General features: G+C 37.2%; 1 protein-coding gene across 5 annotated transcripts in view; it reads left to right on the top strand.

Annotated features, from left to right (window-relative positions):
- The window catches only part of LOC131192571 (lymphoid enhancer-binding factor 1-like), a 152,655-nt gene extending 134,277 nt beyond the window's left edge, over window positions 1-18,378 (top strand). For 2 of the 5 annotated variants that reach the window (XM_058171820.1, XM_058171818.1), the window contains 3 exons: window positions 3,337-3,429; window positions 8,582-8,630; window positions 14,916-18,378. In XM_058171820.1, the coding sequence (XP_058027803.1) occupies window positions 3,337-3,429; window positions 8,582-8,630; window positions 14,916-14,995 (222 nt within the window). In that variant the 3' untranslated portion in view covers window positions 14,996-18,378. Of the gene's footprint in view, window positions 1-3,336; window positions 3,430-8,581; window positions 8,631-14,892 lie in introns of all 5 variants that reach the window. The other 3 variants (XM_058171819.1, XM_058171822.1, XM_058171821.1) reach the window with 3 other exon arrangements.
- The last annotated feature ends 1,666 nt before the right edge of the window (window positions 18,379-20,044 follow it).

Genomic DNA, 20,044 nt, shown 5'->3' with positions numbered 1-20,044 from the left:
CGAATTCGGCTAGCGATTTGAAGAGCCTGCACCTGGCTTGTGGAGTCAACCATTGGAACGCGATTCTTCAACTCGCAAGTATACTTCCCATATTTCCGATGGTCTTAGGCAACCCCTGGCAAATCGTCATTCGACCCCCAGTGGGGTCCCGACCCACAGGTTGAGAACCGCTGATTTAGGGAGTCATGGCCTGCCTCATGTTCATTTTCATCCTGTTCAGAATTTGAAAGAACTGAGTATTGTTTCTGATTTCTAGTGGAGACAATATCTTCATTTCTTGCTCTTGGTTTTTACTTTCATCTAGTGCATTTGATAGTGCCTTTTCCTCTCTCTCTCTCTCTCTCTCTCTCTCTCTCTCTCTCTCTCTCTCTGGGGCTTCCTTTCTTAAGGATAGCAATTTGAGCTCCAATTCCATGGCTTTTTCTCAGGGCTTGCTATACATTTGCATTTGCTGCAAATATATTCCAGCTTGTTTTCAGAAGGAAGACAAATGCCACAAACATTGCAGGTCACAACTGCAAATTCTTGTTAGTTGATCCTCAGGTATTATTATTATTGTTATTGTTGTTGTTGTTGTTATTATTATTATTATTATTATTATTATTATTATTATTATTATTATTATTATTATTATTATTATTATTATTATTATCAGAGTTGGAAGGGACCTTGGAGGTCTTCTAGTCCAACCCCCTGCCCAGGCAGGAAACCCTACACCATTTCAGACAAATGGCTATCCAACATTTTCTTAAAAATTTCCAGTGTTGGAGCATTCACAACTTCTGCAGGCAAGTTGTTCCACTTATTAATTCTTCTAACTGTCAGGAAATTTCTCCTTAGTTCTAAGTTGCTTCTTTCCTTGATCAGTTTCCACCCATTGCTTCTTGTTCTTCCCTCAGGTGCTTTGGAGAACAGCCCGACTCCCTCTTCTTTGTGGCAGCCCCTGAGATATTGGAACAATACTATCATGTCTCCCCTAGTCCTTCTTTTCATTAAACTAGACATACCCAGTTCCTGCAACCGTTCTTCATATGTTTTAGCCTCCAGTCCCCTAATCATCTTTGTTGCTCTTCTCTGCACTCTTTCTAGAGTCTCAACATCTTTTTTACATCGTGGCGACCAAAACTGGATGCAATATTCCAAGTGTGGCCTTACCAAGGCATTATAAAGTGGTATTAACACTTCACATGATCTTGATTCTATCCCTCTGTTTATGCAGCCCAGAACTGTGTTGGCTTTTTTGGCAGCTGCTGCACACTGCTGGCTCATATCTAAATGGTTGTCCACTAGGACTCCAAGATCCCTCTCACAGTTACTACTATTGAGCAAGGTACCACATATCCGGTACCTGTGGATTTTGGTTTTTTTGCCTAAATGTAGAACCTTACTTTTTTCACTATTGAATTTCATTTTGTTAGATAGTGCCCAATGTTCAAGTCTGTCAAGATCCTTCTATATTTTGAGCCTATCTTCTGGAGTGTTGGCTATTCCTGCCAGCTTGGTGTCATCTGCAAATTTGATGAGTTCCCCATCTATCCCCACGTCCAAGTCATTGATGAAGATATTGAAGAGTACTGGGCCTAAAACAGAGCCTTCGGGTACTCCACTGCATACTTCCCTCCATGTGTATGTAGTTCCATTGAGGACTACACATTGAGTGCGGTTGGTCAGCCAGTTATGAATCCACCTGGTGGTGGTGCTGTCTAAGGTTATCTTCATAAAGCACTTCAAGTAGAAAGATTTTTATTTCTTGTTGTTGTTCCTTAGGCTCTCACATTAGTTAAGTACAATTGGCTTAGAGGTAAATTGGTCAATCTCCCACAAGATTCTCCAGGCAAACTAATTTACTAATCTTGTACAACCTGCCATCTTGCATTAAAAATGTTTCTGTGGATTTTTAAGATTGACTGATAGCTATTTTTTTTTGTTAAAATCAAACCACCAAAGCATTATTAAATTGCCCCAAATTAATCAGAACTTTTTTGTGGGAAGAAGGGAAGGAATAACTAATAGGAAGGCATTAGTATAATAAATATATTTTACAGGTTAGTTTTATTATTTTGAAAAGTGGTGGACAATAGAAGCGTTGGGCAATAGAGAATTTGGGAGGAGGAAAATACAACGCAATAGATATATTATTTATCTGAATTTCTATAACAAGAAGCAGCACTACCATCCCCAAGAAAGGACCTCTCTCTTACAGCTTTTTGCAGTAGAGGATATGGCTTGAGTATTTTCAGCACTGGGGAGCGGGGAGGAAAAAAATAGTCTGTATCATGAATTTTTAGAAAACAGAAATTAGCATCTCATAGTAATTGTTTTATGTTCTCATCTACTGAACATAATTTTAGACCTCAGGTCTGTGCTCATCCACATGGTATCAGCAAAGACTCAGTAAAACTGACTTCTGAATAAATATCAGATGCTATTAAAGGGTATTCATTAATAAATATATGTAGTGAGGAGGGTGGGTTTGTACAGCCCATCCCCTGTCCTGGCAAAGATGTAACTTTTCATCTTAAGTCCAAAGTTAAAATTGTGATAATTGTGAATTGTTTGAAACTTTTTCTGTGGCTACTTTACTTTCGGCTCCATGTCCAATGTAAAATTGGATTAAGTAAAAGGTTCAGATTAGAGAAAACAAACAAAACCTTCACAATATATAATTCTTCCCACTATTCTTTAACCAAGAGTTCAGCATTCATATGCTGCATAAAATAAATGCCAGTGACAATAAGTAAGAGCCTGGCTCAGTGGTGGGTTTCAAAAATTTTTACTACCGGTTCTGTGGGTGTGGCTTGGTGGGTGTGGCATGGCTTGGTGGGTGTGATTTGATGGGCATCGCAGGGGAAGAATACTGTAAAATCTCCATTCCCACCCCATTCCAGGGGAAGGATAGTGTAAAATCTCCATTCCCACCCTACTCCAGGGGAACGTTACTGCAAAAATCCCCAGTTCCTCCCAATCACCTGGGAATTGGGAGGCAGAGAATAGATGGGGGCTGGGCCAGTCAGAATTTCTACTACCGGTTCTCCGAACTACTTAAAATTTCTGCTACCAGTTCCCCAGAACTGGTCAGAACCTGCTGAAACCCGCCTCTGGCCTGGCTCCTTCAAAGTTCATTTATTACTATATTACTCAAAGTAATTATGGTTTGAAGATATATTTCCAACAGAAGGCAAATTATTTGTTTTAGTAAACAACAGTGATAGTGAATTCAGTCTTTGCCTGGCATGTGGTAATGGTGTCCTGCATACTTCCTGTTGTGTTCATATGCTTATTTTTTTCCCTGCTCTCCATAGCTGCTATTTTAACCCTTTACCCCTTGCTCTTCAGTCTTCTTCAGGCTCTCCATCCCGTGATCACATACAGTTTAATTCAGGGCCCCTGGAATTCAGCAGCACTTCCTGGCCAGCTTCTGCGGCAAGGGTAAGCGAATTCTGCAGCAAATGTCATTCTGCATTATGGCAGTGAGAGTCTGAAACCATCTGCCACTCATGCATCCACCTAACCCAGCGTTGGCTGCAGAATTCCAGGAGCCCTGAGCTTTTCCATGGCCATAGAATTGCTCACTGGCTGTGGAATTTCTTCATTGGGAGGGAACAATCAATATGCCACATGACTTTTCAGGTGGCTAACTTGTGTGTCAGTGGAAGTGGGTTGACACTCCATGCCAGCATTTTTTGTTGTTTGTGAGATGAATATATCAGAGTTTTGATGTTTAATCAAAGCTCTGGAATCATAGCACATCTCTACTTCTCCATTTATACACTTTTCTATATTGTTCTGAGAGGATATAAGCAGAAGGCTGCCATTTTGAATCTCCTGGGCCCAAAAATATATTGCTGTAAATCATCTTCTTCATTGTATGTCTTGGGAGGGTAATTTAGAAAAAATACTTCGGTTTATAAGTTGGACAACAGGCAGCAGAAACAATGTACATGTAACCAGTCTTTTCATATTAGTTTTACATTGCATTCGACATGACTGAAGCTGGAAGTAAAGGCCCAGAAATAAGAAAACAAAATTTCAACACTCAATTTTCTAAGTAGCAAATACCTTCTTGTACATACATACATAAATATACACAGAATGCAGCAAGTAAGCAATAGTTTGTTCACTGAAGAGGAAATGATAGTTTCTGAGGTGCAATTGCATTTTTAATACCATACAAACTTCCTTTCTTGGGCAGATGAAGGGTCATTTAGTCCAGCTTGCTGTTTTCTAGAGCAACAGGATGGATGCTTACAAGAAGTCCACAACCAGGAAAAGTAGCCTGTATATTGGCTACACCAATGTGAATGATAAACACAGATAATACCCAACTGTAGTCCTCAGCATTTGGAAATTATCAGTGTATATCATTGATATTGATATAGTTGTTAAGTCTAGAAACAAGGAGGCTGTAAGTTTCAGTCCTGCCTTAGACAAAAAGCTAACTAGGTGCCCTTGGCCAGACTTTCAGCCTTGGGAACCAGACAATGGCAAACCATTTCCAAGAAATCTTGCCAAGAAAACTGCAGGGACATGTCTAGGCAGTTGCTAAGAATCAGCACTGACTCCAAGGCACCAGCTACTACCATTGGTCATTAATATGTAAATACTAATGTTGTTTTGGATGATTAACTTGGTTGCTTAATATTTACATATTAATGACCAGTGGTAGTAGCTGGTGCATTTTAATATTTTCTTTTTACACAATTTCTTCTCTTCCTGTCTCACCTTTCATATATAGAAATTGCCAATTTCTATAGCTTTCTGCCTCATCCAACAGGACAGAAAGTCATAACATTAAATCTGAAACATCAGCACCACTTTCATAATCCAAAACCTATAAACAGAACCGTAGCAAAGTAAAAAAAAGTTTTAATATTGTGCTTTTCCTTTGGGAAAGTATTTCTTATACTCTCACTGACAGGTGATGCACTCTTGTGGAAGTAATGTTCTTGACATCTAAAAGTGTCGTTTTGGATTTTTCCTTTGGCTACCTAGTGGTAAGACTAGAATTTTAATTAGGAAAAGAGTGCTGAAAAGACAGCCTTGATATGGTCTTAACTATTTCTGCCATATGAAACCTTCACATTTTTATGAGTCCAGAACTACATACCAAAGCTCCATGCCTTTTAAACTGGTTTTCCACTGAAAAACTTCAGCTTGAATGGTATAATTTGCAAGATTCAGATTTTGGGAAGATGGCTTCTTCCCTCCTTAATGCATTCCCTGCTCCTGGCATTCCTTGCTAGTATCCTGGATTAACTATCTCCCCATCCACATTACTAGGTAGAATCTCCAATGGTGAAAATTTGGAATGCAGGGGAAAAGGGGGGAAATGCTTGTAAAATGCACTGACGGGAACTACTTTTCTCAATTCCTGGCTGGCAGAGAAGCAGCAGCTGAATTTTAATAAAGTGTCTGATGAGATTTTATTTGAATGAAATGCAATCTGTAATGCACTTGGGGAGCACATCAAAACTCCCTGTGGGATAATAGTTGCCAGGATGTTTGACTCAGGCCTCTAAAAGGAAACACACCATCACCATACACTTTTTTAAATATAGCACCTAGGAATACTTCCACCTTCTTTCCATGAGATTATAAATTTTTCAATGTTGGAAAGAAAGCCCCATTTTTAGGCCTTGCCTTGCCTTGTGATTTTAAGCACAAGGGCCTTTCCAAATCAAGGCCGTTGGTTTGCATTAAGAACGCCTGTCTCTATTTTGATTGTATTTCCATTGTACAGCTGAAGTGTAGTTTTGTGTCACAATATAAGCATGGAGTTTTCCAGTTAGCAACAACCACCAACTTTGTTTTAATTGCGGGGTTTGGGAGTTTTGCAGTAACTTGGCCTCCTGATGCAAGCAAAATCAGTACTGTATGGGCAGAAGTGTGGGGAAAACACAATCTGGTTTGATTTTGCCTGCTTTCATCAGGGAAGTGGGTTTTTTTGTGCCTAGTTAATGACAAACATATTTAAATGTTGTTTGAACTTAAAATGGAACAGTCTTTGTTTTGTCCAAAATTGCAGTTGCATCTCTGGCAGTTAAACAAAGGCTAAACGTATTTACTCCAGAGTAAGTTATACTCAATGGGAGCTTGTTCTTAGCAAAATATCCTTTGGACCTGGCAGCCCAAGGGTTCCATGTTTTTTGAGGGTTCCATGTTTTTTGAGCTGCTAGTGGTTATAGATTTTATACTCGAGAATGGAGGTTAATGTAATTAAAATATTAGTATGTTAGCATGATATATATGAAAATACCCTAGCTATAGGGCAGATGTCTTCGTTTGTAAGCTGATTTGAAATAGCTTTTGATGCTGAAGTTGAATATTTAAATTTTGAATTGTACTGTTTTATTTTGTAATGCTCACTATAAAACGAAACAAATTTCTTTCCATCCCATTACCTCCCCCATTTTGCTTCTGGATTTTTTTAAAGGACTTTTTCAGCAAATAAAAGTATTATGTTTCATTGGGAGAGAAATTGTGCACATGATGCAGATCAGCAGTGCCTCAGCATGCCTGCAAAGGCAATCCTTTACAATCATCTTCTGCATGCAATACCAGCTGCTTTTCTCCATCACTCCTGGAAGAAAATTGTTCACCTCTGGTGGAAGTTGCCTAATCAAAAGTTGTGCATCTTCGTCTATCCAAATCAGGCCCTTATGGCAGCAATATCACTTTGGGAACAATGTCACCTTGTAATAGGATTCTTGTTACAGCCATGAACCATCTCAAATGCCTGATATCCCATGAGTATGGCCTACAATAAGTAGGTTCAATGTGCCAGTTTATGCATTAGACTTTAGCAGATTTCGGAACAAATGTCTGTCAATCCCTCAAAAATCATGAAAGCGATAAGGTCAAATTGATCTCATCGAAATATCAGCTATGATTTTAATATATAATGACTTTAATAGCAACTATGAGCTGCCAATAAGGAGAATATTGTGTGTCATCAAGAGGCATGGACTACAGGTAGTCCTCGATTTGCAACAGTTCATTTAGTGAATGTTCAAAGTTACAGTGGCACTGAAAAATGTGACTTATGGCCATTTTTCAGCGTTACAACCTTTGCAGCAGCCCCATGATCATGTGATCATAATTCAGATGCTTGGCGATTGGTTCATACTTATGACCATTGCTGTTTCCCAAGGTCATGGGATCACCTTTTGCCACGTTCTGCAAGCAAAGTCAATGGGGAAGCCAGATTCACTTAACAATCATGTTACTAACTTATCAACTGCAATGATTCACTTAGGCAACTGTGGCAAGAAATATCGTAAAATGAGGCAAAACTCACTTAACAACAGAAATGTTGGGTTCAATTGTCGAGGACTACCTGTAGTATAACGCTATGGTATCTGTTGCTTCATGATACAGTTCTCAATTGTAATTGTGATGGACAACTGAAGCACCAAGGTAGAAAGGCTAGACAAGAACTGTCCAGACCTCATAATAAAGAGGTAGAGGTTTTTAGCACATTATTTTCCTCTGTGTGGTAGAGATCTCTCTGTATTATAGGTATGGGTATGTTCCTTACTAACCCAATGATCTCTTTACTGCAATTGGAGCTGCTGCTATCAAACATTCTTCTCCTTTAAGATACTGTATATACAAGTTTCAAAAATCTGGGTTGGTCACAATTAGTTAAAACACCGCTTCTCAATGGTAGTCTAGACTCACATTGTTCATTACATAGCTTGACTTTTGGTGGAGTAGAAAACTTGAATCAAATATTACAATCAGGGCCATAAGGATAACTACATCTACCTACCTATCTGCCCACATATTTATCATCTATATCTGTCTGTCTGCCTGTTTGTCCATCCATCCATCCATCCATCCATCCATCCATCCATCCATCCATCCATCCATCCATCTATCTATCTATCTATCTATCTATCTATCTATCTATCTCGACTATCTATTTATCTATATCTGTCATCTATCACATGGGGGTCATATTTGCTGCATCACGTTGCCATCATATGACGTTTCGTGACGTATCCAGCCTCGGGACTACCCATTTGACACCCCAATCTATCATTTCTATCTATCTATCATCTATCTATTTACCTCTCTCTCTCTCTCTCTCTCTCTCTCTCTCTCTCTCTCTCTCTATATATATATATATATATATATATATATATATATATATATATATATATATATGTATCTCCCTCTTTATATACATGTATGTGTGTGCACGTCGGTCTGTCTGTCTGTCTGTCTATCTATCTATCTATCTTATCTATTTGCTGACCACCTCACTGTTACAGTGACTCTGGAGTCTTGGGAAAATGTATTTTGAAAGTAAGAAGTGCTTTCATTTTGCAACTTTGGAATATAGTCAGTAAGAGCCAACATGCTGTGTTTGGATGTTTGATGAATGGGGCCATCTTACTTTAGCAAATAAGGAATTTGAAAAAAAAATTGGTGATAAAACTACAGCAGGAAAATTGAGAGAAGGGGAGCTGTGTTGCATTAGTCCCTATACTTCTTCACCAAATTCTCTTTCTAAATAAAACTAGCTTGTTTTATTCAATTTATGATTTATTTTCTTTTCCTCCTTTTTTAATCATAGGGAAAAAAGAAAAGACGAACAAGAGAAAAGCAGCAAGATTCCAATTCAGGTAAACCTCCTGGCGTAAAATCTAGCACATTATCTGGTTACTGATCACTTCATTTACATTAGTAAGAAATTAGCCAAACAAGATTTTTTTCCAGGATGTGTAGCCATGGGTTATTGGGACTATCTATGCTTTACTGTCTGCACTAATCTTTCTAGCTTTGCCATTATCTACAATTATATATTTGTCTGATATTCTGTGATGACAACATCAACAGACCAAAAATAACTAATTCATGTTAACTGTAGTTTAAAGTACCAACTTAATCCCATCTAATTGCCTTAACAGTCTCTACATTTGTGGCTGTTTCAGGTTTTTTCAATAACAAATGAGGAAAGCGTAAGTTAAAACATTTACGAAACATTCAACTTCCAATCCAACACCCAAAAAGGTAGTTTTTGCAGCAACTACCCAAATATACAAAAGCAATCTTTTTGAGGCCAAAGGGCTCCATTAAAAAAAACACCTCAAGAAATTCAAAGGGGAAAAACATGTAAATAAAAGACTTATAAATAAAATAGATTTTAAAATGGATTAAATAAAATTCAGCTTTGGCAATAGTTGCCAGATTCTTTTTTTATTACTATCTATATTCTGGAAAAGTACAGTAGACTTTTATGGTATTTTTTCCTTTGTAATCAATTAAGATTAGTTCCTATTTTTAAACACATATAGAAACTTTCAATCAGCACAAAGGCCTTTGTTTAGGGGATTAGAAGTAGTTAACAGGCATGATCCTGTAACAGTAATAACAGTTTCTAAGAAAGATATAAAATCTTAAGAGACGTATTCTTATATATGCTTTTTAATATTTGTTTTTCCTTAAAATTAGTATTCACATATTAAAATGAAATGAATCCATTTTGTCATTTGATAGGGCATTTGGAAAGATGCCAATGGAAAAAATCAGATTAATTCCAAAACATTTCTTAAATTTAATTTATATTAAGCACATTTTAAATCTTAAATTCATTCTGGATAATGAACATTAATCGATTTCTCTTTATGACTCTTGAGCCCTTTTAAAAAACGAAAAGAGTAAAAGTAAAAATCATTTTCAAATTTTCAACAGCAAGAGGAAAGGACCCCACCAAAGCTTTTGGAATGTTAGTTTCCCATACATACTATAATATTGGCTATTGTCTCATTTGTTCTAACAGTCACATAATTTTCTAGGTCTCAGTATTTGATATAAGAGTTTGGCATCCCTGTTATCAATAATAAAAACAAGGGATTCCTATAGAAATTTACTGAGGCAGCCATATTTTTTTTGGACTAAGCATCCATGCGCTGAAAAATGTCTACAGTAAAGCTTGGGCAAGCAGAAGTAGTATGTACCCATGTGAAAGCTATGTGTATAGCAATAGCACTTATACTTATATACCATTTTACTGTGCTTTACAGCCCTCTCCAAGTGGTTTACAGTGTCAGGATATTGCTCCCAATAATCTTGGTCCTCATTTTACCAACCTTGGAAGGACGGAAGGCTGAGTCAACCTTGAACTGGTGAGACTCGAATTGCTAGCTGATGATCCCGTGTCCCACCAGATCACAATAGCTGGGTGGGCTGGATCTCCAAGAGCATTAGTTCAGTAACATCTGGAGGGCTATACTCCTACTTCCGATCTAGAGTGCAGCTAAGCATCATTCATTTTTAAGTGATTTCTTGGTTCCCTTTTTTCCAACTTGTTTAACGATAAGGATTTGGCACATAGGATGTCACTAAGTTACTTCTTCATATAACAAAATTCTAACATAAAAAGACCTGCTTGCTTGCTCGGCAGAATTTCAGATCTAATCAAACCTAAAGGAAGTTTTCAAATATTCTCTAAAAAATGCATAGGTTGAAATGCAAAAGTGACCAAAATGAAATAAAGAATAAAACCTTAGTATGAGCCAGTGGCACAGTGGTTGAGTGCAGTACTGCAGGCTACTTCTGCTGACTGCATGCTGCCTGCAGTTTAAATCTCACCAAGCTCAAGATTGACTTAGCTTTCCATCCTGAGTTGGATAAAATGAGGACCCAAATTGTTGGGGGCAATATGCCGACTCTGTAAACTGCTTAGACAACTGTAAAGCACTGTGAAGTCTAAGTGCTATTGCTATTTTATACTACTGCATTTTCATTTTCCTAATCATTGCATTTATGGCCCTATCAAATCTATTTGTTCAACGCTCACTTTCTGGGGGGAAAGATGATGTTAATAGACATTTATGGTGAAGAATTGAGTTCATATGGCCTGTTTAGTTTTGTCTTCGGCAGCTAAACCAACATTGCATCTTTTCTTCCTTCTCCTGCTCTTGCTGCTGTTTGTGCCTCTGCCTTGCCCATTCAATGTGCATGCTCCTTGTTCAGATCCTGCCTCTCCTAAGAAATGCAGAGCTCGTTTTGGCCTCAGCCAACAAATGGACTGGTGCGGCCCATGCAGGTGTGTATCAGGAACTTTCGCTTTGCAGCCTTGTTTCTTACCACAGAGATGGTTGTACTCTGTTTTGATTTACCTCTCTTGCATCTTTTCTATAGCTGCCTTTTCTAACTCTACTAATGGTGCTGCTAAGGCTTGCTCTCAATTTTCCATGTGCTTCATTTGAGTGACCTACAGATGCTTTCTGTATTGAACGCTGAAGAGAGAAATTAGTAACATAACTAATATATATATATATATGGGGGGGACCTCTTTTTTTAACTAGAGTGGTACACAGAAAAATGGTTAACTTTTTGAAAACGGTATCATATTTATTTAAAAATGGACCAAAGGATAAAAGTGGTAAACTATCAGAATACTTTTCCATGAATCAGTAACCGAAACCTACTGACATGCCCTTCCTTGCCAATTGCCAGTCCAAACAATATGGCTTCTAGGGTCCTCCAAAGTGTCTCTCTCTTCTTTAGTCATCCTTTAGGAAAAATGACTCCTGTTCCTTAAGAATTTTGGTTAAGGAAGCAATGAGTTTTATTATTCTTGGTGTTGGTTTCAATACTTATACTTCAACAGTCCCCTGCAATTAATTGTTTTCTTATCCTGACAAATGAAGTAATCTGTGGCTGAAGATAATATAAATATATTGTCCCCACTTTTTTTCTTCCAGAACAAACAGATCCAGACTGTTTTTAGAGTAATAGATGAAAGAAAATATCTACTTACCTCTCCCCATAACAACATTCTTATTTTGGTTTTATTTAGAATAGAGAACAATTTTTAAAAGGGCCTATATTTTTCATACTCTAACAACTTTACTATTAATGGCTCTCACTCCTTTTCTTTGGAGAGCTACTTAGCCCTTAGGAACACCTTGGTGCTCTTTGGAAGCACCATGTCAGGACATTTATTCTAGATTTGGGAGATCATGGATTGAAAATCATGTTCTCAGTCTATCATGAGTCTACCCAATTTGTTGATTTAAACAATCTGTATCCTCCAATTAAATATATAATTTTTACTTTGTTGATTGGTATAATTTATTTCAATGTTGGTTTATTAGGCGAAGGAATTCAATACATAATGGCTTCTGTAACTATGTGTAATGGTTGCATCATGTCTACCTAGCCATCAGAACGCTTAACCTCTAGGGGGAAAAACCTTTAATATTCATTCTGATTATTCTTATTTGATATTAAATGTTTCTCTTTTATAAATGGTATCCATGCAGTATAAGTAAATTAAAAATTGATTTCAAGACTCCAAACAGCTAGGAACTAGTGAATGTCTCTAACATTACAAATATGGGCATTCTTAATTTTTCTTTCTCAGTATATATTCATACTTCTTTCTCAGTATATATTTGTACTGAGGCAAGAATTAACATTTTGCTTGTAGTCAGCATTGCTTCCAGATTAACAAAAGTAGTTGAGCTGCGTTGTTGAGCTAATCCCTTACCTCCTCCTCTTCTAAAATGCAATGCACAAACCATCTGCAAGGCAGCAGGACAGTGATAATGTCTAGATAGGTAGCATGGGTGGATCTTACTACAATACCAATCCTTGGCTTACTGGTTTATTTCCCTAAAATAATATGATTCTACAAATTTTCAAATGTTGCATTTCCTTGAAGTTGTTTCACAGTGTAATAAAGATCTCCACACTTTTAAGACAATTGTTCTATTTCAGTCTACTTTAGACTCTCTCTCTTCAGACTCCCACAGAGCCAGAACGTAGGCTGAGAAGAATCTTCTTTTGCAAGACCTGTGAGAGAAGATGCCTTCTCAGCTCAGGATATACATCTCCTAGCATAGGCTGGGACAATATAGCAGAGCATTGTCCAGTGTATCCTAAGCAGAGGCAGCCAGTGGTACCATTGGCTTGTTTTTCTCAAGAGGGTTGGCCAGGAGCATTCCCCAGCAGGTCCCAGAGAGGTCAGATAGGAGCAAGCAAGGTGCACCACTAGCTCACCTGTCCTGACACATGCTTGCCAGACTTTTTGGCAGTCAATGCCAAAAGGCCTTGAAGTGAAATTGCCACTGGTTCCGCCCATGCTGGTTAACAGTTCATAGATGTGTGGCTGGCTGGCATCAATAGTTCAACTCTCCAAGGAAGAAGGACCAAAATATTGCCATTACTGCTCCTACTTTCTTTTTGCATTCATAAGATGAAAATCCTCAGACTGAAGTGCTTTGAAGCTGGCCACTTCTATTGCATGCTGCAAAGAATTCTGTTGTGTTTGTCAAAAACAACCTGTTTGGAAAACCTTTATGTACCAAGAGGGCTCAGATAGGCTGGCTATGGTGTTTGCTATAGAACTGCCTAGAACAGGGGTCTGCAACCTTAAACAGTCAAAGAGCCATTTGGACTCATTTCCCACAGAAAAGAAAACACCGGGAGCCACAAAACCCTTCCTGTGCCTGATTATTTCTTGAGCAGCCACAAAACTCTCATAAGTAGTTGAATTACACGTTCTGTTTTCTTCTGAAACTTTTCTTTTCTTGGATTTATCCATGGTTGGCCTACCGGGGGTTGAAAAGCTCAATAAATCACATGCCAGTGGGTGTCATACATTGGCAGTTGTGACGCATATTTTGAGTGATGGAGCCGCAGCAGAGTGGTGAAAGAGCCCAGGTTGCTGACCCTGGGTCTAGAACATACCCATCATATGGTTGCACCATTCTCATAAACTGAAGACTTTCTAGGCTACATAACTTCATTGTAAGCTATAAGAAATTTTGAAGTTGCCTGGCAGAAAGTCCCATCCTGGGTGGAAAGACTGAGAGAGCCCATCTCCCACAGCCTTTGCCCGAAGTGGTTTGAGAGCACCTAAATAGCTTAATCAAGGTTAATTAGATGGCCTTTTCTGATAAAAAATAATTTGTTTGCTTTCACAGTTCAAATCTGTTTGTCAAAATAAATCTTAATGATTTGCCCAAGCTGTATTGGAAATATGCAGAACTGCAATGGAAAATATAAGATTATAGTTTTGAAGTTAATGTGATATCCTTTGTTAATCAAGTGGTACCTATCACCAATGAATTACAATTATTTCATGCTCAAGGAAGTAGAATAATTTCTGAAATGTATTCTAGTATGGACAGAGTATATTTAAAATTACCCCTGCCAAAACCACTACTCATCTCTAAAAAAAAAATTGGGGGGGGGGGAAGGTGCCTTTAAGACAATTGATTCCTGTAACTGTTGGACAAGTCCCTGCAGTTTTTAGGCAAGATTTCAGAAGTGGTTTGTAACTGCTTCTTTCCAAAGATTGAGAAAAGGTTATTGATCCAAAGGCACCCAGCTGGCTTCATGCCTAAGGCTGGGACTAGAACTCATGGTCTCTTGATTTTAGCCCATTTCTAGTTTCTAACCACTACACCCATGAATTCAACTTAAAACACGATCTATTCTCTACACAAGTCCTGAAACTAAACTAAATAAAGAAAACCCAATTAAACGACTGGCTCAAAAACATTATATTTATTTATTGGGAATTATCCAAATCTACATATCTCTGTATGTGGGGGTGGGGTTGCTTTCAGTAATCCCTTGGACAGCAATAACCAGAACTAAACATTTCTGGTAACTTTTTATCTGTTTTGCACATCGGCTTGGAGAAATTTTAGCAGTTTTACAGTTACACCTCCATCTAGTGGTAAAAAATACAAGTTGACAATAAGGGTGGTTTTTTTTTTTTAATTCTTACAAAAACTTGAGTAATAGGTGTTAAAAATGTTTTTCCTTCTAATCCTTGTTCCTTAAACACTATACTTGTATTAAATGCTATATAATGCTTTCATTTAAAAAAAAATATGACCCTGTAAATTCACCCTTTATTTACAGATAACTCTCTTCACTGTTCTTAGGAGGAAAAAGAAGTGCATTCGGTACCTACAAGGAAAAGGACACTGCTCCAGCCCAGTTTCTTCCAATGGAAGTACTATAGATTCCCCTTCCTCCCCTTTGGATGTGCTCCAGTGTACATCCCCTGCTTTTATTCCAAACAAGCTTGCTGCTCCTGCTGATCTTATACACCAAAACCAAGCCAATCCTTCTTCTTTATCTGCACGTCTCAAAACTGCTACAAGCACATCAGGACTTCCTTCTAATAAATGTTCAACAATGCCTCATAAATCCATAATGCCAGGTGAATCCTCAGGGCACAATATGGTATCAATAGGAACATAGTACTAATGTGATATCAAGGCGCACAGATTCATCAGGCACTTTGCTGATTGGTTCTGCTGCATACAGAAGCTACAGAGACAACTTCAGCCTGCCATCAAATGGTATTGTCTTAAAATCAGTCAAATCAGAAAACAACACCACTGCAGCACTAAAAGTGTTGTCTAAGTAAGGACATCAACAGTCTCTTTGAAAAGTATGAAGATAAACTTAATTCTGGTCAGTAACTGAATTATTTAATCTCTTTTCCAATTAAGATAAAAACAAAATACACTGATCTAATTGCAGATGAGAGGTGCTATAAACGTTAAGGCATTTATTAAACTATTATAGTCAAAGTGCTGAGGTTCAGCAGTCCAATCGATATTACACATTACAAAAGCAGTTGTTGAATGACAAGCTCAAATGTTCCACAGAAAAATTATAAAGCAGCTTGTAAGAAACGAAAATATTTAATTATGCCTCATTTTTGGGATCAAGGGTGGATTGCATTCGCAAATGTTTATTCCAGCAGCTTTATTAGGTGATAAAATAGGAGAAAACACTGGCTGTGAAAGTCTACCTAATATTCCAGACATAGGGCTGTGTGCATCACAATTTTTCAGCTATAAAGACTTTTTATGCTATCTACTGTAAAATATGCAAAACTCAAAAATACTTATTTTTCACAATTTACTGTACTTTTGCTATGTAATCAATGGGAACTAAGAAAAGGATATAAGCGGTGCCTCTGATCACTAAGAATTTACTCTGCAGTCTTTGTGGCTTCTTAAAAACTTGCCAAGGTTTACCTACCGTCTATTTCAAGCCAATTGTGATAGCGCACTCTGCCTATAGAACCATTTCTGCAATTGCAGTATTGAAGCCTAGTCATATTCCTCATTCTCTGTATCCCTTTTGTCCATTTCACAGGGAAGATATTTATTGGAAAGTTATACCCTTCCCCAGAGCCCAATTCATTTTCAGTGATAAGCAAAGTTGCTTTGAACTTTAAACATAGAATCAACACATATGGTCCCTTTCTGGTGCTTACTTTAGGGATGGTAGTTTTTCTGAGAGGACAAATATACAATCACACATTGATACCAATCCCAACATACTGAGATAATACTGGACAAAGAGCAGGAAAATTCATAATGTGGAGTAACTGAAATGGGTGAGTCACTTCATTACAACAAACCTTACATTAACCTTTCTGGGAGTAAAGGAAGGTTGCAAAGTCACAGTTCTGAAGCGTTTGCAACTCTTAACTTTATGGACTTGAAACTAAATCACTTAAATTTATGGAATTGAAACTAAACCACTTCACTCCATCTGAAAGGACCTCATTTTCAGCAAGATTAGAGAGAGACTGTAATGCTGACAGGTTACAGTTTGAAAATAGGGAGTAAACTGACCATAAATGAATCAAAGGTAGACTTGCAGGTTGATCTTCCTAATACTTGCATGATGTTTTCATTCAAGTAACTTAGGAACTCAATGAAAATGAGAAGTGATTCCTAATCTGGATTTCTGAACTAATATCAGAAACCTTATTAAATCAAGAGTAGATAAGTCGTAATCTCTCAGCCACTTTTTTCAGGCATCTGACTTAACCATACAATATAATACTATGACTGCTAAGAACAGCTGGTAATATTTTCCCCATGTTTTAGGTGTTCTTTAAAGGCAAAAACTCACCCAAAAAATGTAGTATAAATCCTAATAATTCAGCTTCAAAAACTTACCAGAATTGGGAAAATCCCAGCCCACATACATTTATCTTACCTTATTTGTGCCTTTGAGTTAGCTTTGATCTACAAAACTACACAAACAAGTCCATGCAGTTTTCTTGAGAACAACTTTCAGAAGTGGTTTGCCATTGCCTTCATCCTAGGGCTGAGAGAATGTGACTTACACTAAGTCACAGTTGATTTTCTGTCTACAGTAGGACTAGAACAGAACCATCCAGCTTCCAATCAGTGCCTTGAGCCGCACATGAAATAGTCCTCCATTAAAACCTTCAGTATCCCAAGGAAAACTAGGAGTACCTTTTGACATCAGAAGGTTGCCCAAACTTGATTTCAAGTCTATGCAAGAGTACTTCCACAAGAATATCATTTTGAAATTTTATTCTTTAAAATGCTATACTTGATTTCTTCCTCCAGAAAGGCTCCCCCAATTGATAGTTCAGAGGAACTCTGAAATTAATGAAAGCCTCCTGACCCCAATATGATATAAGCACAGGTCATAAATGTAACTGCATTTGCACCTACAATCAGACGAGTACATAACTAGATATGCAAAAATGGAACTGAATTAATTATTCAATATTAATCAGCATGATTATCATTTATGTAACTAGGAAGATAAGCTATTTTAGTTAAGACTAGAGCAGTCACAAGAATTTAGAAACATTTAAAAACAAGATTCCAAAAATGCAAGTATCACTTAAATACCAAAAAGAGATGCTTAACAATGCTGTATTAAATTTTCTGTATTTTATCTTCCCTAGCTGTGTAAAATGAAAGCTTTTATCATGGTGTTTTACTCACAAGTTAAATGTATACACAGCAAGTGCAATTATTTGCTTTTCTGAAGAGACTGAATGTACCATGTCTTGGAAATTTAATAAGCCACCAAAAAAAAAAAAAAAAACTCTGTATGTATGTAGCAGGGGAAAATTTCATTTGTACAATTACCATCTGGAGTTTTGTTTTGTCTTTTTTTAATCTTGAATTTGTTTTGCTTCTTTGTTTAAAATTTGTTTATGGCTTTATAAATAAAAGTGATCTACCAGATTGTCCATTCAAAAATGGGTAACTGGGGACTGTAATCCTATAAATGTTATATTTTTTGTGTGTATATTTCCATATATTACAAAAATATGTGTACATCACGTAGTTTGTGAAGAAAACCAATGAGCCACAATAATTTTAGATCCATCAAGCATTCAAATTTAAAATTGAATATTTAGCACATTATCGAACAGTGTTAAAAGGACTTTATTCTTAAAGACAGTGTGCATTAACTGCAATCAAAACTTCAATCAACACCAGCACCTTATGTGCATAAATCAGCAAAGCTAAATCTAGTTAGCCACTTGTTGACAATGGCAGTGAAAATTGACCGTTCTACCTATTTTTTTTATAATTCTTAATTTTCTTCCCACCAAAAAAAAAAATACTATTTCAGGACAGGGGTCTCCCTCAAGTGGATATGGATATAACAGTTGAGAGAAAAGCTGTGATTATGTTAAATCTAATAAAGGCACTGTAGGTGCAACATACAGGTTTTGCTGCCTGATTTTGTGAGCCCCTCTTATTCACTATACATGTACAACAGTGTATCAGCTGTGATCTTCAACTCTGAGTGAAGTATATGAAGTAAATATGTATCTCCAACTATTTTAAAGTGACATTTCACCAATTTATATTATTCAATGCTTAGACTGGTTCCTACAGTTAAACTGGGCCTCCCCAAAGGAGCCTGTAGCAGCCATCAAAGCCATTGTTTTCCACTTGAAGAAACCCAGTTGAATTCTTCATATGGCTAAAACAGATTGAGTCTCATTTTTGCATCGGCCATTATTATAGGGTAAATGGCACCTTCAAGTCAATGTTGATGCTTGGACTGCAATTTTCTTGGCAAGGTGTTCGGAAGTATTTTGCTGTGAATTTCTTTGTAGAACTGAAATAACCCAACTGGTCCAAAGCCACCCACCTATTCTCATACCTAAGATAGAACTAAAACTCATAGTTTACACCCTGGTGCCTTGACCACTACTGTATATGAAACTTGATTCTTTGGCTAGAAAAAGCAAGATGGGTAGGCTGAGCTTCCCTTTAAGATTGAAAAAGAAATACTATCTTGGGAGACAGTCCTTAACTTTTTTTCAGGTCAAAGGAGTGAAAAACAAAGTAGGTGAACAGCTGTTCTTCATTGATGAAAAAGACTAGGGTAATTTGCCAAAGTGCATACTGTGAGATGACAGTCAGCCACACTGCTTTGATCTCAGTTCTCAGACAGCAATGTAGATGGAAGGAACCAGCATAATTATGAACAGAACTGTTTCTGAAGCTGTAAGACAAACAATACACATTTTTTAAAAATCTACAGAGAAGTCTCCATTACTGCTCTTTTGGGCTCTAAACTCTCTGCCCTTCTTGTTCATATGCCCAAGAAAGCATGGATTTCACCCAAATTTCCAGACAGGTGCCAATTCCTATCAAGGCAATAGCTTCAATTCTTCTTACTACTTGCTCCCTTATAACAGCTGAACAATGAGAATGACTGAAAAATCATGGGGATTTGTATTACTTTTTTTTTTTTTAAACAATAGAACATTGCTATCCTCTCAAGATCGATTCCAATGCTACACCATGCTGGGCTCAGTAGGCTGCCAAAGTGTGTTCTAAGACAGTACCTTGAAAACAGCAGTGTATGTATACAAAAGTAAAACATTTATGGCACACTTAAATGACAGAAATAGTAGTGGATGGATTGGAATGGAAACTTTGTTCAGAAATTAAGATTCCATTGCTGTCATGATTTTGATTGTTTTTTCATCACCCTCGCATCTAATTGTGACAAGTTGAAGAGACAAATTCTGAAACTCCATTATTCATTTTATCCTCACTAGATTTTTCAACTGAAACTTATAGTGGTGTGTGAACTATTTTGTAGGAAACCCACTTATTTTTATAATATTAAAATATTACTAGTAATTAATCTTTTTGGCAATCGTTTTATTGAAAAATGTCTTTATTACTTCTGATAATGACCAAATTTGTGAAATTGCCCAGTATATGCACTGCGTTATGCATAGTTA

The sequence above is a fragment of the Ahaetulla prasina genome, chromosome 2, assembly GCF_028640845.1.
Source record: "Ahaetulla prasina isolate Xishuangbanna chromosome 2, ASM2864084v1, whole genome shotgun sequence".
Lineage (NCBI taxonomy): Eukaryota > Metazoa > Chordata > Lepidosauria > Squamata > Colubridae > Ahaetulla > Ahaetulla prasina.
Note: the sequence above shows the minus strand (reverse complement) of the source record. Positions and strands in the feature narration are given on the sequence as shown.